Source organism: Gossypium raimondii, chromosome 12, assembly GCF_025698545.1.
Source record: "Gossypium raimondii isolate GPD5lz chromosome 12, ASM2569854v1, whole genome shotgun sequence".
Lineage (NCBI taxonomy): Eukaryota > Viridiplantae > Streptophyta > Magnoliopsida > Malvales > Malvaceae > Gossypium > Gossypium raimondii.
This window is the reverse complement of record NC_068576.1, coordinates 14,010,666-14,034,151: the sequence shown is the minus strand read 5'-3', so window position 1 is coordinate 14,034,151 and position 23,486 is coordinate 14,010,666. Positions and strand designations below refer to the sequence as shown.

Genomic DNA, 23,486 nt, shown 5'->3' with positions numbered 1-23,486 from the left:
ATTCCCTACTTTCATTTCCTACTATCTCTGGTTGGGTACCAAATGTTTCATTAATTCTCCTCAACATAAACATGCATGTAATGATTCCTAGGAAGTAATGCAACCATATTCATTGCGTCATCATCAGTTTTCAAAGGCCTAACGCTTTAATATACCCCTTGAATCTTGCCAAAAAAGATCTACCTCATCATATTTCAGTCCTATTTCACTAACCATGTCATTTATTTCAAGCATAGACTTTCCTTCCATATGACAGTTATCAAAGTAGACTACCTTTTTCCCACTGTATTTCAAAGTTGGTGACTAAAATAGGTAGCCACCATGATGCATTACAATGGTGAAGTACTTCGATTTTGATTCTGTTAAAAGAATATTACCAATGTCAGCTCATAATTACACATTATAGTAAGCAAAATCTTATATTAACTTGCACTTAAAAAGAATCCTAAATTTCTCAATTTATTCGCACACCCTGACTATTAAAATACCAACAAAAGGCCTTGAGTTAATATTATATATTATATACTAACTCGTAATGAATAAAGAGCAGGATTTTTAGGATTCAGGGTCAGCGTTTAATCGAATCGAGTGAAAATCTAGAGTTAATCGAGTTTATGAGTCCTATTTTATCATCTTAACTCAATTTGAAACTTTTTTCAGATCGAATTGAGTGAAATGAAATTCGAGTCGAATCAAGTGAAATTATTCGAGTTAAATTTAAAAAATTTAAACATGTCAAATAAAAATATTGTTATCTGTATAACTAATTCCATGTTAGAACACATAATTTTGAAATCATATATATTTGAAAAACAAATCAAAGCAAAATAAAAAAAATAAGATACTTGATAAATTTGAATCATTAATTAGGTCCCAAAATTATTATTTTAGAAAATCTTTAAAATCTTAACTCTTTTTATATATTTTTAGAATTTTTAAAATTTGTATACTTTTTAAAAATATAAAATTTTAAATTTTAAAATTATTTTGAATTATTTTGTTTTGAGAGTGACCAATTTACTTATTTTCAAAGCTAAAAGGGAGTAAAAGGGTATTTACACAAATCTATTATTCAAATTATTTGAGTTATTCGAATGATGAAATTTAACTCGATTCGATTAACTTAAAATTCGAAACAAAATTTTTTCAAAACGAATTAAATTTTAGTCACCCCTATCAAAAACTATAAGCAAAAAGAATAAAAAACTGTAAAGCTCTACGTAGTACTGTGTTTTGGGGGGTAACGTATAAATTCAATAATTAATTGGTCCAACTCAATGAAGTAGTCGATAGCTCCAGCCATCCTACGACAACAGTATTCCTGATCTCAAGGCAGACCATGACCCTTGAGCTTATACTTTATGGGGACCTACTTCCCATCCAATTTAATGGCTATTTAGGGTTTATGTTTCAAAACTTTCCAACTTGATTGTAATAAAAATATTTCATCCACAATATCCCCAAACATGAAAACCCAAATAATACATACATTCAAACCAAATTTTCGTCAATTTCAACTCTACAAATCTTAAACCCTAAACCCAACCATACCTAAATTATTCTTACAAAACTCATACTAAAACTTATAAATTTCACACTTACCATATATAATTAATGCTTCCTCTTCTAACGTAGCTTTCTATCATCTATAAATAATTTTATTCCACTCAATTAACGATTTTTAAGACTGATCTCTCTTCGTTTTGTCTCAAATAATAAATTTCATTCAAAAATTTTCGCTATTAACAAACAATTCCAATGGTTTAGGGCTCTAAATCACCCAAATTTCCCCTAAAAAAGTTATCTCGATGTTTTTACCCACTTCTTTTTTGTTTTTTAATGTTTTCTTTTTCTTTAATTGAAACATCATCATTCGGCCATTCTAAACTTATTTTTTCCTATGTGTAATCTTTTTATTTCAATGTTTATTTTTAATATATGGCATCGTAGGTAGCTTTCTGTTTGGTTTTCAACAAAATGGTGATAAAAACAGAAGTACTTGCTAACTGTAATGCTATATTTTTGACAAAAAAATTTAAACTGATGAAAATATAAATAAAGTAATTTTAAAGTGACCGTATCCAAATTTTTATTTACATCATATAAATGTAAAAAATTACAATTTGATGACTAATATTTGTGAAATGATTAATATTTACTTTCATATTTTTGTTTGAATTTCTTCATTGATTGATATGATTTCTAATAAGTAATTAAATTTATTTAAAAGAAATGGATATTATATATAAGTAAAGAATTTTAATACTTTTGATAATTTTATTTATTAAAATTTTCAAATTTAAAAGAAATAATTACAATAAAGTAAAGTTTAAAATAAAACCTCGATTTCGTAGAACAAAATAGCAGAACTTTATTTCTTAATTTTATAAAAGGTGAATGCTTATTTAAGTACTAACCCAACATATTTTTAAAATAAATAAATAAATAAAAGCAATCAAAAGATTATTCTAGGAAATTAAAAATATTGACAGTTCGATCAGTATAAAAGCCATATTGACAATGAACCACTAATTATGGAGATCAAATACTAATATACGTAAAATTTAATGGCCAAATTATGGATTTTAAAAGTTAAGTAATTAAACTAAAATTTCTTGATTAACTGATCTAGTTTAGAATAACTTCTTTCTTTCTTTCTTTCTTTTGTGAATGAACAAACTAACTATACTAAACTAGCATAATTGAAATTTGCTATTCTATCAATCTCAAGAACTGGTAATAACTCTTCAGGAGTGTCTTCGAAGACTTGTATATCAGTACTCTTTATTGTAACCATCTTTGCAATACGATCCGCAGCTTGCTTTTTCTCCCTCGGAATATGCTTTATCTTCCAATGATGTATAGCTAAATTGAATGAAAATATGTTTAAATGAGATTTATTTGAATATGTTTAGATCGAGAAACCAAGAAATCGGATTTAGATCGGGGGAACTCGAAAGTAGTTGAGTAGTCGATCTGTTATTCGATGACATCCGAGGTAAGTTATTAAACATATATTTTGTATCGTTTTAAATCATCTTAGTATCTATGTAATTATGCTGAATTGAATGGTATATATATATATACATGTAGTGATAAAATTATTGAAATAAGATGTATTGAGTTGTTGACTTTCGACACTAAGTGTGTGGGTATAAAAATTTATGATAATGAGATTAGCACTAAGTGTGCGAGTTTGATTATTAAGCACTAAGTGTGCGAACTTATTAAATATTTTCGAATCACTATTAGCATTGAGTATTTGACTTATTGAGAAATCATGATTAGTAAAATGAGTAAATACTTGGAGTTCTTGAGTAATAATCGTTATGGTGGTATTCAAGGTTGAGCTTTGTAAGTATTAAACCTATGTGGTGATTATATTTGGAATCATATATATATAAGATGATTCTTTATATTACATGATGATGAAATGCATAATGTATTTGGCCTTGTATTTAAATTTGAAGAAATGCTTATGGTTGAGTAATTATATTGATTTTAGTTAAATCATAGTATTAAGTTAATAATTATCTTATGATATGGTAAGCTAAAGGTAAGATGATTTAGTAGTATGAAATGGTTAAATATTATTCGAGATATCAAGTTAAATTGTAGAGTTTATTTGCTTGTAACTTACTAAGCTAAATTAGCTTACAATGTGTTGGATAATTGTTTTGATGTATAGATTTTGGTGATCGCTACATGTTTAGGGATCGTCTGTGAAGCTTGTCACACTATCGTCCATAATTTGGTACTTTACCAAGTCGTTTTCGAATAAATGGCATGTATAGCGTAGTTGAAATGTTGATTTTGGAACCAATGTATATAGGTGTAATTAATAGCCATGCGAAAATGGCTTATCTTTTTTGGTTTGAATTTGGTATTAATGAATATGCTTTAATGGTCTAAGATGTAGTATATGTTCATGTTATTTTGTGCATGGTTTGTTGGATTTTGGTATGACATATATTCGGCTATGGTATGATTGTTAATATGTTATATTTGGTTTTATTGTTTTTGACATGTTGGATGGAGATGATTAAGTAAATTGTATGTTCAAATTAATTATTTGGATTACGGATATAATATGTGATGTTAGGGTGGTTGACTTGATTTTAAGGTAAAATACATGTTGAATGTGTATGTATTGAATGAGATTAAGTTGATTGGGTATAAGTTGGATTTGATAAAATGACATATATATATATATATATAATCTAATTGGCTATGATATGATGATTTATACATAGGTTGATTTGAGTTTAGTATTTATGAATAATAGTACAGGTGTATGGAAGTTGTATGTAATATTAGATTTAATCATGTGCTCATAATGTTAGAACTATAATAATTTGGTCATGGCATATTATCTGCATAAAAATTTAAATCGTTGAGCTTATAATTTGTTTGGTTTTATTATGTCTTCGGCTATGGTGCATAAATGAAAAGAAATTTTTTATTTAATGAGTTATGAGGTTTGTTCTGATAGACTATGTAGTTGGTTATGTTTAAAAAAAAATTTTAATTTGTAATTATTCTGAGTTATGTTATGTCCGGTAATACATAATAACCCTAGTTCAGCGACGGATACAGGTTAGAGGTGTCACAATGCCCATAAACCAAACACAAACCACTTTGGCCAATACCCAACCTTACCAGTTCCATATTCGTTAGAAGGCATTCCTTGAAGACTAACTATGAGAATAATCAAACGCGTTGAGGCCCTAGAAACTTCTAAGCAACCTTTCACTGTCCATCCTTAAAGTGCCAAGAACTCTCTCGAAGTTACCAAAAATGACCTAGTAGAGGTGCCAATCCAGTGATTTCTATCTTTCCCTTCTGAAGGATGCGAATGAGGGATGCTAACAATTCTTTTAACAATATCCTCCAACAACCAGACCCTTTAACAAGTCCAAATTCTATGCCCCATCACTAGAAACCATGTCACACAGCAAGCAGTCTAACACAAGATTGTTATAGGAAGGTACATAATTAATCAAAGGACCTACATTAGGAACCTAAGGATCCTTCCCACATCTGATGGAATTCCCAGTCCCCACAAACCAACATAAGTTTTCTCGCAAAAGAGGCCATACCTTAGTAAGGGCTCTCCAAACATCTGAGCAATTTCATTGCATTATACTATCAAGCACCTTTTCCTTCATCTTGTACTTTTCTCGAAGAACTCGAACCCATAAGGCATCGTCTTTTGAAACAAGATTAAATCTCAGCTTTAATAAGAAAGAGGAATTTTGATCCTCTAAATGTCGAAATTTGAGTCCACCACAAGAACGGGGTTGGCAAATAGAATCCTAATCAACCAAGGACATCTTCATCGTCCTGTTAGAAGAACCCCATATGAACTATCATACCAAACATTCAATTTCGTCACAGACCCCTTTAGAATTCGCATAAATAGCATAAATAATTAGGGATAGAAAGAAGGACAGTTTGAGCTAGGGTGACTCTATCTACCATCGGAAGTTGTTTAGCATCCCAATTATTCAATTTTCTTCGTACCTTCTCCACCACAAACCTCAAAGTAGAACGGATAACTCTGTCATGAAATAACGGCATGCCTAAGTAGGTGCCAAGATTGTGTACCTTTTGAAAACCACGCAAGTTACTCAATTTATCACTAAGTTTATCTTCCAATCCTCTAGAGAAAAACATAATAGTTTTTTGAGCATTAACCTGATGGCCTGAAATAACAAAAAAATCATTAAGAATTTCCTTGAGAACCATAGCATGCTTCAAGTCTGCCTTAGAGAAGATAACAAAGTCATCAGCAAAGAATAAATGAGATAAATCAGGTCCTGATCGAGATAATCTAATAGGATTCCATTTTTCACTAGGAACTGTCGACTGAATGTCATGTCCTAACCATTCCATACAAAGCACAAACAAACATGGGGATAATATGCAGCCTTGTTAAACACCTCTTAGAGGCTAAAACTTTGGAGTTGGAACCCCATTCCATAAAATCTTCTTTTTATACATGTAGCCCGGTAGTTTTAGGAATCTAATCCAGGATATAACCACACTAGGAAAAGGTTGTGCTAGGTCAAATTCAATGGACCATGGCTAAACTATCAAATATTGACCAAAAAATGATCCAAGGGCCTTAGGAGAGGACTCGTTCATAATCTTCCGAATTTTGAAATTTGGCCAAAATATAGCCATTCACAATATCCATCAAGTTAAAGGGTTGACTAGGCTTCCATAGTGCATAGATTTTGTTTTGCAGCATAGCATACCTAATACTCCTACCTAATAGTTTGATCACAATAGTGTAGGTCATATCCTTGATTAACAACTGATTGATTCTCTCCGAGAACTTGATTAATGGAATACCATTGACAAAGGATCTCATGACGTCTCCTTCCACAAAGGCAAAGTCATCATCTTCATCGATGTTTGACCCGCCAATCTTCCTTCTAAGTCACGAGAGCGTTTCCCTAACAGCCTCTCCTTCCATGATAGCAATGGATTCGGATCCAATTCCACCTCTATCACCACATTTGTATCACCACATTTGAATCCACTTTCTCATTCTGACAAGTTGTACCCTTATTGTCTTCGTTGGAAGAACCACTAGAATCTCCATGAGTTTGAGTTAAATAACTACTTTTAAGTAATGATTTCTAATAATCTTTATAATTTGATTTGTTCATCCAATTCTAGTTTTGTAAAATAAAGATACGGAAGGCCTATTTCACAAATTCTTTTGCAAAATTTGATATTATTTCAACATATTTTAATATAATAATAACAAGATAATTATTATAATGAACTTTTAAAAAAATTGTTAGCAATTAAATCGTAAAAGAGTCGTGTTACAATGAAATGGAACTCTTATATCACAAAGCGTGTATGATGTAGTCCCTAAGACTACAAAGGGCAGCTTTGATTATGAGGCACAAGAAACATGTATCTAACATTGAACTTACCCTCCAAATGGGGAATTCATAGACGTCATATACCCAAGGCCCATATTATATTTAATTTTTTATATCATTAGTAAGATAAAAAAAATATATCAGCTGGATCCTTCATAATAAATGATCAAATCCCAAAGACATTTACGCACCATAACAAAGTGGAACATAAAAGAGTGACGGGGCTCATCCAGCTCCTTCACACAAAAACCACTGCATAGTCTTCTAGCAAAGGCCCAACTGAACCCCCAACTACACCCCATTTCTTCCTACATAGTAACCCAAAAACCAATACCAAAACTGCTATTCACCAACACCACTTGTGCAAACTCCAATCAGAAAAAACCAGCGGATATATAAAGTTCCAAAACCACTCACCAGTACAAGCGATACAACAAAAATTTTGCATTTGGTGAAAAGAAATGCTTCCCTATCAAGTCCGAGAAGCTTTATTTTCCTATCATCATGACGATGTTGACGTGCCATTATTGGTCTGTTTAGCCACATAAATTTGCTTCATCTTTGAAGTGGGAAAGTTCTTGTCTCCACCCATCGATTGGTTCCTTACTTGGAAACCCATTCTACGATGGGTCCATTCACCTGACCCATTCTTTTGCGAGATTGCATTCCCTCTCGGATGATTATACCAGGAAGAGTTCCCGTAATGCTGAGAAGATATATTCTTTTGCTGGGAAGAAGACTGAACAGACTTCAACGCAGAATTTGTGCTATGCCCACTACTTTTAATACCATCATTATTTAGGACATCATTCTTGGCAGCATCAGCAACTTTGATGAGGGACGGGCTCTTAGCATCTTGTGGTGCTGAAGCAGCAGGAATGGTGGAGGAGCTAGATGGTTCCACCAACCCTAGTTCATCAGGCAACTGGGTTATGGTTGCATCTGTTGCCACAGGAAATTTCCTAGAGCAGTCAGAGGATGTTGATGTTCGGGACTCTGGGAACCTATTGTTAGTCAATGACTGGTCCAAAGGAGGCCCCTGGCTGAACTGAGAATGTAGTACACCTTCTGCCTGTTGCTGCAATGGGATTGATGGTGTAGCAGACTGCATAGGTGAAGCAGGAACAGGAGACCAACGAGCTTGGACAGACACATCTGAGGTGGACTGAAGGAAGAGTTCCAAGATAAGCATTAGTTAGATCAGAGGAAAAACCGAGGAAAGCAAAAAAGGGAGAAGCAAAGACGGCACGGGGGTGGTAGTGAAACTGTCAAATAATCCAATAACGATAATTCTAATCATCCAGCAATAAACCTCAAAAAAATCCAGTTTAAAAGCATTGATGACTACATCTAGAAAATCCATATAGGTACTCACTTTCAAGTAAACAATTTAATATTCTATAAACAAGTAAATTTGGAAGACTTTTACCTGGAAAGGAGAAACATCAAACATAGCGAGTGGAGATGCTATGGGCAGAAGAGGTGACCCAGGGCCAGGGGGAAGATGCTGCATTTGAGCAGGTATGTTGCTAGAATTACCCTGCGAAGTAGCCATATTCAAATTGTTCACATCACCTTCACCGACTGCAGAGGAAGCAGGGTTGTGCTTCCAATCAGGTTGTTTTCCAGATGGGATGTAGGTTGTACCCATGAAACTAAGTCCAAACTGTCCGACTGGAGCAAAATGGTTGTACACAACCATATGTGGTGGGCCTTGAACCCCAGGGATACCTCCAGGTGGGGTGATAAAATGGCCTGTGAATCCCGTTGGAGGACCATAGAATGAATCTACTCCAGAATGGCATTGTTGCCAGGTCCCTAAGGGACCTGAAGCTGGTGTGCTACTCTTCTGGGACTGCGATTGGGTAGACGATGATTCCTCATGTGGTCCAAAGGCAAAGATTGGACCCCCCATCATGGGATTCATGTCATAGAAGGGGAAGTGCGAAGGAGGGCCTCCAGGAAAATGAGAAATTATCTGGCTTGAAGAATTCTGTGGACTAGGTAAAGGCGGCCATAAAGAAATTGGTGGGTTCTCAACAGAAAGATCTGCAGGAAGAGAAACACTGAGAGACTCTTCAGCCTTTGATTGGCTTGCTAACTTCTGACCACCATCACCTGCAAAATAATGAGAAAAAGGCAACACAAGTTAACCTCCACACAAGTAAAACATACAGGGATCCTACAGTGATTGCAGATCCACCTGTATTAATAACATCAATAGCTGCAGCTCCAAAGCCTTTATTATCTGAAGCAGAAACGATGCAAGTACTCATCCCATTCCCCACAATCTCATCACTAGTTATGGCAGCAACAGCAACAGCTGAAGCAGCTGCTTCAGCTTCACAGTCTTCCATATGAACACAAGATTCAACTGGGTGTTTTTCTTTTTCAAAGAAAAGGGTGCAATCATTCTCGGCTGCAGAAAGATTGCGAGGGATTTGGATTTCTGATCTAGATGGACCTGGAGGGCCGATCCCATGTGAAACAGCACGGCTGCTAGGAGGAATAACTGTAGGTGATGTAACTGCTCCTGTAGAAAGCAAAGATATCCTTTAGATACAGGGCAATGGTAATTCCAAGAATGTAAATGATATCAGAAAGAATGAACCAACCAAATTGAATTTTCTCCCCAGCAAGCAAAGAATTTATTGGACTTGCAGCAGAAGAAAAGGACTTGTCCTTCAATAATAAGGATGATGATGGCATACTGGGGTCAGTAACTGAGCTATTGCTATCTCCAGCAGGAGCACAAGTATCGAACTGAACAGGCTTCATAGCATCATCAAGTTGGGTCTGTGTCAATGTCATCACCTATAAGATTTAACCAAATCAGTTTCAGACTTGCACAGATTTATTGTCCAATCATATTAGAAGAAAGAGTATCAGCATCCACAAGTACGGAAATTTAGAATACACTCAAACTAAAAGCATAAATAAATAAATAAAACTCAGATTAACAAGCCTAAAACAGTTCAATCATGATCAATCTAGAATGCAGAATATAAAGTAATGCTAAACATGTACAAAAAGATAAATCAGAGCACAATACATACTGAACTCTAGTCCAAGCTAAACATGTTGAAGAAAATCTGAGAAAGAAAGCAACCAATTAAAGTAAGAGCTGAGCATGTTTACGTGTCATGTATGTAAATCAACCTGATTCCAAAGATAAAGACAACAAAGGCACCAGAAGCTACATTGTTAGATAGAAGTAAAAATGTGGCAAAAAAAAGGACCGGTGGAAACCAATGTGAAGATGCACAAAAGGGCAAAACCAGTAAGCACCAGAACCTATGAGTCTTGCAGATCTACTAGAAACAAATGGCAAAGTTAAACTAGTAGTAGTTAACAAGTCAGTAAATGCGGTTATGCATACCTTTTGATTAATGCATGAATTACCCCACGAACCCAAAGATGCCTGAACATTGTCAAAAATCTTATTCTTGCTCTCAAACATCAATCCTGATACCAGGCTTTGTCCACCACCTGAGGTGGCTTGAAGGGAGCTTGTATGGAGTGACCTGTAGAAAATCATCAGAGTCAGCAATCTGTATGAATATTTTTTTTTTGAAGGTGCATTAATTATTTTTAAGAGAGGTGTATACTTCACTGCCTGCGTTCTTATATCAGCCTGCGCATCAGTTTTAGTCGCAGGAGTACCGATTGGAGCCAAGGGCTGGGATACTATAGTTGCACTGAATGCAGCTGATAGTTCACTATTTGCCAGATTTCGTCCTTCAGTGGTAACAAGATCAGAGCGAACATTGTTCATTACTCCACTTGCTGAAGCAGAATTTCTATTTGAGCTTTGTGGGATTGAACGAAGTTTTCTTGGTGGCTGTCAGAAATGAATAAATGATATTAACCTTGGTCTTATTGCACTGGACCAGAAAAAACAAAGCAAAAACACATGTTATTGTCAAGTGAAGAAAAGAGTTCAGTTCAAAGTTCATTACAACCTTTGCAACCCGAGACTTAGCTTTGATTTCTTTTTCTCTCTGCTCACGCCTGTCATTCAGCACTTGCCTCTTTGATCTGACCTCAATGAAATCATCTTCATCACCGGCTGCTTCTATTCCAGGCTGCTCATAAACACGCACTATGCCGCTTTGCAGAGGAGCATCCACATCTTCCTCAATATTCCTCTTAAGATTACCTTTCCCAGAATGTGGGATATTCTGAATCCTCATCAAAGAATCTTTTCCCAATCCCTTTTCATTCCTGTTTCCAGAATCTATCTCCTGGGAACTGCTTGGAGCTGAATTTGAGCATTCAAATTCAATTGTCTGTTTTGACTTATTCACCACAACTTTCCTCATCCTATTTCTTGCAGAAAATCCAGTACCCCTTCCATTGGTACTTGAGTTTGGCAACACTTGATTAGGGTGGTCCGAAGAAACCATTCCAGAAGAGTGCTTCTTTTCAGAATTTTCCCTAATCCTAAACTCTGCTCGAGCTCGTCGAGGCCTCCTTTGATATCCACTAGAGTCTTGGTGAGAGGCCTCGGAAGCCAGAAAAGCTGATCTTGAGTTAGAACCTTTAACCGTAAAGACATACTTTTTTCCCCTAATACCATAAGTTTGGCCCCTTAATCCACTTATATCTTTCTCTTTTGCAGCTAAGTGAGATGATGTCAGAACAGTTTGAAGTTCACCTTCTGAGTGTTTATTTGACAATGCTTTGAAGTTTCTATGAACAGAATTCTTGTGCCCCTGGTCTTCCGAAGAGAAACCTGACTCAGACCTAGCTGCATTATCACCAATATTTGATATCTCAACATTACCATGCTGTGCCACAACACTTTTTCTGCTTTCCCCGGCTGGTGTGGAACTTCCCTCATTCAACACATTCCCTTGTGATAAATCCAAGGACCTTGGAAGCCCTGACTGGTTATCCAAAGGAGATGAAACTTCACTTTTCATCATATTAAGCCCAGAAGTGTCTTGACTGGGCTGAACAGGCAGAGGAACTCCAGGGTTCAAGTTAAGGGAGAAGTTGCCTCGAACATTTGGCTGGACAAAAGACACAGATTGAGGAGCCAAAGGCAGCACTCCCTGGGAAATTGGAGATGTATACCTCAACTGACCAAACTGAAAGAGAGGAGGCTGTGTTGGGTGCATTTGGGTGAGGGATGGAGGGCAAACCGGAGGATGCAGATGAAGAGGCATCTGTATGGAACCAATTTGTATGGCCGGAACTGGAGATGGTATTAAAGAAGGACCTGAAAACAGTCCAAATTGGAGCTTAACAGGTACTTCAGTGTGATTAGGAACAGAAGTGGTAGGCAAGCTACTCTGACTAGAAGATGAATGAGAAGCCGTGTTGACAGAGTCGGGGAGATTATGCTCTGTCGACATACCACTGCCACCAGTAACATCCACATGATCAATGAGCTTAGATGCTGCTGCTGCTTGCAGAGAGGTATTAGGCTGAATAACTAGATCCTGCACTTCGTTCTCAGTTTCTTGAAAGATTCTAGAAGAACTATCTAAACCCTCTTGACAAGGAGCATCCATGGACTGAAGGATTTTTGTATCACTATGCATACCGTCCAAAGATATATTTTCTTCAAGAGGGCCAATAGGAATCTGTTTTATTGCATACGAAGAGTCCTTCCTTGAACTTCTTTCAAATTCATCATTTGGCATGCCAACCTCAACCCCCTCATTGAAGCCTAAGACCAAGTTGTCCATCATGTCAGGGGTCTCCTTATCCTCTAGATGCAATTCGTCTAACTCTCGAGTCAGGTCAATATTGCCGTCATCTCCTTCATGCACTTCATCTTCTTCCTGGTATCCATCTTCATCCTCGTCATATTCTTCTTGCTCCTGCAACTGTTCATTGTTATCAACAGTCCATTCCTCATCATCACCAGCAGAAATAGAACTTGATGCAGTCCGGACATCCTGTTTCCCAGCTTCAGTAGGTAACACTAGCGGTTCTATTTCTGGCCTTGACAAGTTGACCTCTTTATTCTCTTCAGCTGATAACACTGTAGAACCTCCAGATTCATCCAAATCATCATGAGATAGATGAACTGGAGAATCAGGAGGGCTTGAAACAGACAGAGATGACTGAGAGTCACACCTTGTGGCATTGCCATCCAATTTCTGAGCCTCATTATCAGTATTACAACGCTGATTATCTATAATTCCATGATGTCCAAGATCATCTTGCTGCCCATCATCATAAACGTTCTCCATGCTAGATCCACATCTTGTTGCCTGATTGTACTGTATCTCATTTTCTAGAAAAGTTGATGGACCAGGATGCTCATTCTCACCTCTATACGAGGATTTCTGCATTGGGGACAAAGATGGAGGAGGTAAAACGCGAGGCTGCCTCACAGAATACCTTGACCTCCCAAAGGAATAAAGCCCATCATCCTCAGGGTTGTGATAGAATCTTTCAGGGTAAGGCGGATAAATATTACCACGAGATCGCTGCCCCCATGTCACATCACCATAATTATCAGAAAGATTCTCATGATATTCAGATCCAAACTCAGCACTTCTACCATAATGATCAACACCAGCCCCAGAAACATTCCACCTCTGACCTTTTGGCTGACCAAAATTATCTAAACTAGTTTCGGAAACCCCTGCTCTATAGTGAGGCCTAGAAGACATGTATGGAGGTGCACCCTGAAACTCTTTCCTTGAATATGGCCTACTTCCGGCAGATACATCTTGCCTGGGGCTATGGTGACCATTCTCTGTCTCCTGCCCGGTGAAGGCTGAACTGTTTCCGTACTCAAATACATCTCTCCTCCAAGAATTATAGGGCTTATCTCTATCTGAGAATGAAGAAGAAGCATTAGAGAAGTTAGGCCTGGAAGTCAGCTCAAAGGATCTATTCAGACCAGAAGAATCAGAGGAAGCTGAAGTTGTGATTCTTTCCACCATCCTTTCACCATTTTCCCAATCACCAACACCTGTTGCCTTTGATACATCTCTTTCTTTGGCCATCCCTGGTAATTTCTCATCCACTCCGGTAGAAAAATTATTACCACCCTTCACTCCTTCAGCCTGCCTCTTGGCAATCCTTTCTTCCAACTCAATGAGTTTTTGTTTAGCAGCCTGTTTTCTTCTTTCCTCCTCCATAACTATCCTGCGTTTTTCCTCTTCTCTGGCTATTCTCTGTTCTTCTGCCCTTCGCAAAGCTTCCAACCTCTCTTGTTCAGCTCTCCATGCAGCTTCCCTAGCCTCTTCTTCTAACCTTCTCTGCTGCTCTTCTTGTTCCCTTGCCAACCGAAGTCTCTCCTCTTCTTCTCTACGAGCTTGCTCCAATGCTCTCTCCTGTTCCTCAATAATTCGCTGCCTCTCTTGTTCCTGCATTTTCTGCACTCTCTCAAGTTCAGCCTCAAATGATTCCCTGACAGGGTCATGAAAATCAGTTTGTTTAACTGTGTCTTTCTTCCTCTTAACAACCCCGACAAGGTTTGCAGAAAAAGGATCCCATCCATCAAATCTCGTAGCCCCAAAGTCCTTCATCAATGGATCTTCTAGATAAGATTTTTCATTCTTGGACAAAGGACGTTTTTCTCTACTGAAATTTAGTATAGGATCATTAACAGGAAGTGCTTTACCACCCAAAGGAAAAGATGGTTTTGATAAAAAACTGTTCTGGAAAGCATCACCTTTGTGTCTATTGTATTGTTCATTGCCATAACGCTCCCTTGTATTCCTCTCTGACCCTCTACTACTAAAAGAATCTGCTGAATTGTTCCAAGCTTGTCTTCCTCCGTTTCCATAACCCAAATCCCTCCTTCCATTATCACCCTGAGCATTGTCCCGGAAAGGTGATGAAATGTACTTATTTTCCTTTTCTCTGTTCATACTTGAAGGCCTTGTGCCAACACTATTTCTGTCTCTTGCAATCTCTTGAGACCCAATTCCATCTTTAGGAAGAGGAGAAGATGCTCTCCATGCATTTCCTTCCCGCCCTTCTCTACTTGGTAGTTTTGCATCCATGCCATAAGGGTCCAATTTAGCGACTTCACTGGAAAGTGTTCTTCCAGTATCATTGTCATGCAGTCCCCTCCTGTCAAAAAGACCATGAGCTGGTTTATGTGGAAGTACACCAGCTCTTGGCATATTGAAATCTCTATCCCAGTACGCTTCAGTTTTCGAATAGCCCTGATCCCTCCTGTGGTCCGAAACATGACCTGTATCACGCTCATCATCAGCCCAATCAGATCTTGGATTCAAACTAACCAAAGGAAGTGGCCCCGGGAAGTACTCATCCTGCTTCCTGCCTTGTTCTAATAAACGAGAACCACTTGTACTACGAGCTTCTCCACCATTCTCACTCAATCCATTGTCAACGGCAATTCTCCCCGACTGCAATTGAGGAAGCATATCAATAACTGTAATTGATTGTGATCTGTCCCCATGCTTATCGGACAACTCCTGCCCTGCCATCGCCAATTGCTTCTGCTTCTGATTCAAACCATCTGTCTGTTTCCTTTCAGCCCCTGATACAACAGGTAATGCTGCTTGCAATGAAGGAAATTCCTCTCTCTTCAAAACTGTAGCTTTATCCAAAGGCGGAAAACCTATCGCTGAAGCAGACGTGGAGGAAGTAGACCCTGACCTAACAGAAGGCGGCATATAAACACCACTACTTGCCTTAGTCATCCCATCATCAGCATTCAAACGACCAACCCTGTCATTCACGTGATCATCACCACCAACCAACCCTTCTTTCTCCTGCCAAGCAACTGAACCGGGTTTAGCCCATCCCATTCCGGACGAACCAGGCCTTGGCCCAGTGACGGAAACGCCTCCACTGGCAGGCACACCGCTGGATCCCAACGAATCAAATCGCTCATGTTCCTTTCGCAAGGATGGTAAATTCAAGGGGGGTGGAACAGATAACTTGGACCCAGTCTTTTGAGAGCTACGAGGACGCGAAAGAACCACCATTCCTCCACTGCCAGCACCAGTTCGTGTGCGATTTGAGACATAGGAACCCGAATGAGGTGAATGGTAGTGCTGCTTAGATGGTTGTTGGCCATAAGACTTGTTCAGATTGACTGAAACAAACTTATTCCCGCCACCGGAATTTGCCATGGGAGGGTCCGACCCGAACTGCTAACCCGTTTAACGGATCCCGATGATCCCCGCCAAAGCATCAAAGTCCTAACCCTAGATTTCGCCTCCCTGAATATTCCCTAATTAAAATAATTATAAGAAACACAAAATAAAAAAGAATAACAAAACAGATCAATCTCACTGTAACTACGAAATGGGAAGGGGGGAAATGGCTCGAAAGTTTTATTCTACTTTCTAATTAGGGTTTCGGTTTTGTATGCTGATTTCTATATTTCACTTTAATTAAAAAAAAACGGGGGGGGGGGGGGAGGGAGAAAATGAAGCGTAGGTTTAGGACTTACCTCCGGGTGTGTAGGATAGAGACAATGGAGGCTAACGTGCGCACTCCAAAACCAGAGAGCGAGAGAAGAATTAGAATAGGAGAAATGAGAAAGGAGTTAAAAAGGAAGAGAGAAGAAAAAAATAAAAAAGGAATGTGTATTTGTTTTGCTCCCCTCTATATATGTTTATTCATATTTTCTGCCCCAATTATTTGGTTTTACATGTTTTTAGCCCCTTTGAAAGTCTAGAACTGTAGATGTACTCTCTCTTTTTTTTAACACTGCTTGTACTTCTTACCCTAGATTATAATTTTGGTTGTTTGGTAAGAGTTCTGTTTTTTACCTTGAGATAAGAGTTATAGACTATGGCAATTCTATCTACTTGTTTTTATTCTTTAAATATATATATATTTATTACTATTATAAATATTCATTAGAAATAAATTTTATTTTTTATATTTTTATATATAAATATAAACTTAGGAAAAATTATAGATATTCTTATTCATTTTATTTCTCTTTTGCTTTATCCAATTTTCTTTTTTTTTTTTTAAATCGCCACCTCCAAAAGATGTGCACCCCCAATTGCTTCTTTCATTATTTTTTCTAATCTCATGTGGGAGGTTGAAGAACAGAAATAAAATTCACCTTAAAGAATATTTTAATTAACTTCAACCACTTGGCTCTATTAAGATCTTTAAGGTTATATACCAAGATATTTATAAATTAAGTTTCCTCTTGCATAGAAGAAAGAAAATAAAATTATCGGGAAAATATTGAAGTTATGCAGATATTTATAGGAAATATTTATTTAATGTTTTATATTGAGATTTTTTTATTCTATGATTAATTTGTTTTATTTCTTTATTAAGGATATTGAAAGATTTAATCTCAACATTGAGTTTGGTTCTTAATTTTGAATTTATAGCTAATTTAGCAATGTTTTTGAAGAGTACTTTTAAAAAGTATTTTGAGAAATAATTTTGAAAAGTTTAGTCTAATATTTGAATGCTTAACATTCTTTGTCAAAAGTGATTTTGAAAAATAAAATGTTCATTTTAGACATGTTATTATCAAGTAATAAATATGCATTTAAATAATGTTCAAATTAATTAATATAATTATATTTTAGTAAGAATATAAAAGAATTTATTATAACTTATTGTTAATATTTTAATATATGAAATATAAATTTTAAATATTTTAAGTAATAAATATTAATTATTTATAAAATTTAATTAGAATATATAAACTATATTTTAAATATTTAAATATATCCATTAAATATTTGTAATTAGATATTAATTATTTTAAAAATACTTTTTATTTTTAATTAATGATTTTAACACATTTGTAATTAAACATCAAGAAAAAAGAAGGAGAGTACTATGTTATTGGAGGGTAAAAATAATTAAATACCAAAAGTGCTTTTGGGAGAGGAAAAACTAAAATTTTAGCTTCTCCTTCTCAAAAGTGCTTTTGAAAAGCAAAAATTTAAGTAAAAACAACTTGTTTAGTACAACTTTTCTTCTAAAAGTGTTTTTAAGCCAAAAATATTTTTTAAGCACTACTAAATAAGCCCTTATTAGACAAATTTTAGATTAATAAGGAGCTTGATGTTTTTTAATTGAGATATAATGTGATTATTATTTGTTTGTTTTAAATCTAATTGAATTAGTGAGTTAGATTATTAAATATTGATGGGTTTATAAAGTTTACCAATAATCCTTTGTAATATATTATTTTCAAAAGATTTTCTAATGTCGTATAATATTTGGAAAAAAAGTCGAAAACTATTTTCTTATTTATTAATATTTTAAAAGAATGGGTTTTTGTAGGATATATTAATATCATGTTTCTTTATATTTGATTACATATTATTTTCTTATCAAATGTTTTTGTTTAAATATATATTGATTGTCAACTCAAATATAAGTTTTGTCATCATTCCATAAAAGGTTGAAAGCAAAATATTTGATTGTAAAAGATCAACTTGAATTGTGAAATATTTTAAAAGAAATATATGAGTAACATAATATGATAATTCTATCTAAATCTCATTACGGTTGAATGCACCTAAAGTTGTAATATTTTAAAGCGTGAGTAAGTATAACTCTAAAATATTGAGTTCTTAATTAAAATTATGTGAGGAGAATATTATTGATGAGGATTTGTTAGAAAAAACTTTTCAATTTTTATGCTTCAAATGAACTATTAAATAAGAAGCTATTAAATGAAAAACCATAAAACTCGTCATATTAGATTTGCTCCGTTCTTGAAGTGAATGTAACAATATATAAAGACGTACTATTTGACATGGATGTAGTAAGTGGCTATATAATAATCTTAAGAGGAATCGTCATACTAATTCTTCTCACCACCAAAAGTGGAAAAATGAAGATAAATAAGAATAGAATAAGAATTCCTAAGAAAACCCTATAATGAGTGAAGATAAATTTTGTTGTCGATATGGTATGAAAGGTCATTGGTTGTTTACCTATAGTATGCCTAAACATTAAGGGTGAGTTTGGATGGGCAATGTGTTTACCTGCTGTTAGTGTAAAAACAGCGGTGACGATGAGATTAGATACTGTAACGATACTGTAGAGTGAGACAAAAAGTAAGCTAAACGCACTGCACTGCACCGTACCGCACCCAATCGCCCATCCAAACCCACCCTAAGTATGACTTGCATCCTTTTTATGGATTGTGGCACTAATTACTTAATCATTGGATTTCTTATTAATAATAATTCTTCTCACCACTAGAAGTGAAAATATAGAGATAAATAATAGAACAAGAGTTCTCAATATAACCCTTCAAAGAAGAGAAACAGTTTATGAAAAGTTGTTGGTTATGTACCTACATATACTTGAATTTTTATTATTTAATTAATATTCCTTAAAAGAAAGGAAAACATATGTCCCGTAGACAATACAATAATGCATACTATCATTAGGATAAAAAAACATTTTCTTGTTTGGTAATGAATGAACCAATCTTTGGTGGTAATAATTAATTTAAGGCTCCAAAAGAGCTAATATATTGTTTCCTATATTCAATGTTGTAATGGAACATGTTAACTCATAGTACAAAATTAATTGAGGGCTCTAGAAGAACTATTACATTGTTATTCAAGAAACAAAGTAATAATTAATGCACTATATTCTAGTTATTCTCAAATAAATTATTTTGTTTTAAAAGGATATACGTTGTAACAGATATCATATTGAGAATGAAGATAAGAAGACTATTAATTAAATATATTATATTGGGTAAGGGTTTTGTATTAGAAAACTATTGCATTTTCCTCTAGTTGGTACTATGTATAAATTAGTATAGTTAAATCATATTAAATCAGATGTTTACATCTGGCTCATTTGGTCCTTTAGATCAGTTAATGTGTTAAGGGTTAAGGTACACTCAGACTATACCTGTTGGATATCTGTTTTCATTGATTGCATTTCTCCTACTATTCGATCTAGACATTGACCACATACAGTATGGTCATTCCCCATGGATCTATCCTGAGATCGTTGCAAGTGTGGAGGTTGGTATAGAGGATTTGCTCGGTTGTACTAAGTTTCCACCTCATTGGTTACCTCCCCAACTTAGGTTTGGGTGATCCTTCCAATGAAATTGTACGCTTTCGAATAAGGAGTTCCACCCCTATTACCCACATATTCACGTCATCTAGTTGGTTTTCCAAATTTTTTCCACGGCTTTGAGTTGGCTCCGTCATGGTTGCTTTAGTTGTTGCTTCCAAACAATTCAACTTTTCCAAATTTATTTTGGTATGCATCAACCTTTTGGGTAGCTTTTGTCGTTGATGGTTTTGGGTTGTAAATGAACCTCTTGTTGGGCCACATATATGAGTTCATCGCCAAGTTGTCAATTATCTGATAGGCTCGCTCATATGTGTGGTTCATCAAGGCTCCTCCGAATGCACCACCCAATCTGGACCTCAAACTACTATCCAAACCATTGTAGAATATTTTCAATTTAAGCCATTTTTCCATTCCATGATGGGGACACTTCCTCAATAGTGACTTAAATTGATCCCAAGCCTCCTACAATTTTTCACCTTTTAATTACTTGAAATGTGTGATATCACGTCTGAGCTGGATGCTTCAGCTTATGGGGAAAAGTTTGTGCATAAATTTTCTTGCAAGATTGTCCCACGTGGTTATGGTATCTATTTCTAAAGAGTTTAACCAATTAGCGACGTTGTCACATAAGGAAAAAAGGGAATAACCGAAAACGAAGTCATTGGTTACCCCGTTGTACTTGAAAGTGTCACACAACTGGAGGAATCGTTTTAGATGCTGGCTTGGATCCTCCATCATATTCCCTCGAAACTGCAAGGTGTTTTGGATTATCTAAATTATATCCATCTTGATTTCAAAATTATTGGCGTTGATTGTTGGTATTTCAATGCTATCTTGCACGACATCTAATGTTGGTAGTGCATAATCACGCAATGTCCTTTAAGCCATAAGTAACTCTCCACGGATTTGTACTTGTGGTTTAAGTGGATTTCCCCGAGGTAAGTCAACTACCACGAGTGGATTGTTTTGCATTAATTGACGATTGTGTCTCAAAAATCGCTCCAAATTAATATGTGGCTCGATTGAAGTGCTTCCACTTCGAGTCATAAATTGAAATCAGAGACAAAAAAATAAAAATTAGTAAACAAAATTCAAACAAAAAATGGAAAAAAAAACTAAAGTAAAAAATCGTATCTATAATTTTTAATTTTCCTATTTATCCTACTAATTGCAAAAAAATAAATTTAAATTTAATGCTGAAACCTCCCTGGCAACGATGCCAACAACTTGACCACTGCCACACATGCTAATGTTTGGATAGAAAATATTGCAACAAAAGATAAGGAATTAAACAGTGGTGTCGGCAAGTATACAGGGCAAATTGTAATATAAAATTGTTACAACGGAATACCGATAAGTATTCTAAGGACTGTACCCAATGGAGGATGGATTAAATTTAAAATTATTTCTATAGTAATAAGTCTAAACAGTAATCACCAAAAATCATATTACGGTAAATAAGAATATTAAAATTAATATTATGAAATAAAATAAAATAACTAGAAATAAATAAATCAACGAAGAAAGTCTCAATTAACAGACAGAAGATTAACTCGATTCAATGATTGTAATTAAAATCAGAACTTGAGTTTTTTTTTAATGAATTAGCTATTAACTAACCAATATTACCTTTCGACCTCTACTAATTAATTAATCGACCAATACACACTTATCTTTCGATCTCACTTTTTTTACCATGATAAATTACAATTTAATCAATAAACTTATCTTTCGACCTCGTTTAGCCTAGACTACTTCCTAGGGTCGTCAATCCGAAAGTTTAAGCACACATAAATTTATTCCAACTAATTCGTATAAGAAACCCTCATCGATTCAATTACCATCTTCATCAAAATTAAATTAATCATGCAAAACACACAAATTAAATTAAAATGAGAGAATGATAGAAATTGATTCGGTTGATTAAGTGGATGTGCTTGGATCCGCGAAATCTTTTAGCAGCTAGCGAGATTTTTCCATTTGTAAGAGAAACGTAAAGGAAGATTATGAAAATACTTAAGAATGAATACTTGGACTCCAATCGAATCCAAGTCGAAGAACAAGAAATAAAAATGTTTTTAAGAGAAAATAAAACCTAAATTAAAATCCTAAATCTACTAACTAAACCTTAAAAATGGCTTAGCAAAAAGCTCCCCAAACTTAACCTATGTTTAACTATATATAGGCAAAGTTAATTGTTCAATTAGGTCAAATACAAGCCTTAATCACACTAAATATGGGTTGTGCGGACGAAAACACCCTTAATGAAATTTTCCCTTCGTCAGACCTGTGTCATTACATAGGCTTATGCGTGTCACAACACACAACTTCAAATGTTACTTCTTGAATTGGTTCGGTTATGTTGCGGCCCCGAAATTTTATGTTACAACTTAACTATCGTTTTCGTTGCTGATGCTTTTAGGCCTAAAAATAAGTGTCTTGCACATTCAATGAAGCTTATTAAAAGTACCTTAAGGCTTGTATTGGCCCAATGGATCAACTAACTCAAAATATTGCGTAAAAAACTTATTTTGCGATAAAATAAATCTAAGCTTAGAAAAATAAAAATGCAATAAAAGATACTAAAATGGCTAGAAAACAAGCTCCTTAAGTGTCGAAAAGTACCTAAACCACACTACGATTTGTGGTAGGTCAATGATTTCCCTCATATGGTTTTTGTACACAAAGAAAAATGGAAGCAAATGTTGCTTATTAGTTGTTTAACGTTTAAACTAATACTAAGAGGTATTACGTGGTCGGATCGTAATATAGAAAGACAACTTATATTAGTAGATGAACCTAACAAACCAATTGAAAGACTAATATGCCGACTATCAAGTCCAATTGGGGAGATGCTTTGTCTTGGGCATTAGAGCAGATCACTTGTGGCATCTCAAACTCAGCTAGGAGGGTTTGACTTGAATCCGGAACGTCACATTAGCCACTTACGTAACTCTCCTTACTGACCACCAAAACATGCCATGGAAACCAGCATTCACACCACGCAATACATGCATATTGTTCAATTATCCATTAAGAATAAACATATAACCCTAAGTCATGCTTCATCCATCACAATACAAAAAAAAGAATAGGGGTAAAAATGTCATTTTACAACTACCGTGCAGAACAACCGTAATTTGTCCCATTAAACCTACCTATAGTTAAGACACCTTATTTTAAAACCATATTTGAAAATTTCAGTTCAAAATGATAAGTAAATCTTGTTTAATTTTAAAACCAAGTTTAAAGGACTAAATCGTAAGTTTTGCAAAATATCTAAAAAAAATTACAAAATTAAGAGTAAAATTATGAAATTAACCACATATGACTTAATCATGCATATTTTTAGATTATTTTAACATGTTTAAAGATTCCAATTACATAATACGAAAATTAGGGTCAAATTGCAAAGATAACAAAACATGCCCAGGAAACATGGTCTACCACATTGTGATGAAGCAATTATTCCCGTCAAGGCATTGCTTGGAAAGGGGATTTCATCCTGATGACGTGATAAATGGCGTCCTAACGATGATCCCTACTTGTAATGTCGTTTATGGCTCGTCACAACGTCAATTTTAGTATTTGTAGAAA

The 23,486-nt window shown here is 35.3% G+C and overlaps 1 protein-coding gene and 1 non-coding gene across 4 annotated transcripts; one reads left to right on the top strand and one right to left on the bottom strand.

Moving 5' to 3' along the window:
- Positions 1-6,983: 6,983 nt before the first annotated feature.
- On the bottom strand, positions 6,984-16,463 carry LOC105763359 (hypothetical protein). 3 transcript variants are annotated; one of them, XM_012581578.2, is made up of 8 exons: positions 16,303-16,463; positions 10,865-16,080; positions 10,511-10,743; positions 10,282-10,426; positions 9,518-9,716; positions 9,106-9,435; positions 8,332-9,020; positions 6,984-8,067 (listed from the first exon to the last, which is right to left on the bottom strand). In XM_012581578.2, the coding sequence occupies exons 2-8, from the start codon at positions 15,977-15,979 to the stop codon at positions 7,405-7,407; spliced, it is 7,374 nt and encodes a 2,457-aa protein (XP_012437032.1). In that variant the 5' UTR covers positions 15,980-16,080; positions 16,303-16,463; the 3' UTR covers positions 6,984-7,404. The 3 variants fall into 3 exon arrangements, with proteins under 3 accessions (XP_012437032.1, XP_012437034.1, XP_012437033.1); XM_012581580.2 differs by having other exon boundaries at positions 10,865-16,069; XM_012581579.2 differs by lacking the exon at positions 16,303-16,463 and having other exon boundaries at positions 10,865-16,210.
- Positions 16,464-20,298: 3,835 nt separating this feature from the next.
- On the top strand, positions 20,299-20,404 carry LOC128035766 (small nucleolar RNA R71). The gene has a single exon (XR_008192315.1). It is a non-coding gene; the product is annotated as a small nucleolar RNA R71 (small nucleolar RNA).
- Positions 20,405-23,486: the final 3,082 nt, after the last annotated feature.

What these genes read in the sequence shown, in the direction of transcription:
- LOC105763359 (XM_012581578.2), bottom strand. Translation starts at nt 15,979, where the DNA reads ATGGCAAATTCCGGTGGCGGGAATAAGTTTGTTTCAGTCAATCTGAAC. An exon ending in CTAAGTCTCGGGTTGCAAAG is followed by an intron (nt 10,744 to 10,864) that starts GTTGTAATGAAC and finishes CATTTCTGACAG; the next exon opens with CCACCAAGAAAACTTCGTTC. An exon ending in ATTCATGCATTAATCAAAAG is followed by an intron (nt 9,717 to 10,281) that starts GTATGCATAACC and finishes TAAATCTTATAG; the next exon opens with GTGATGACATTGACACAGAC.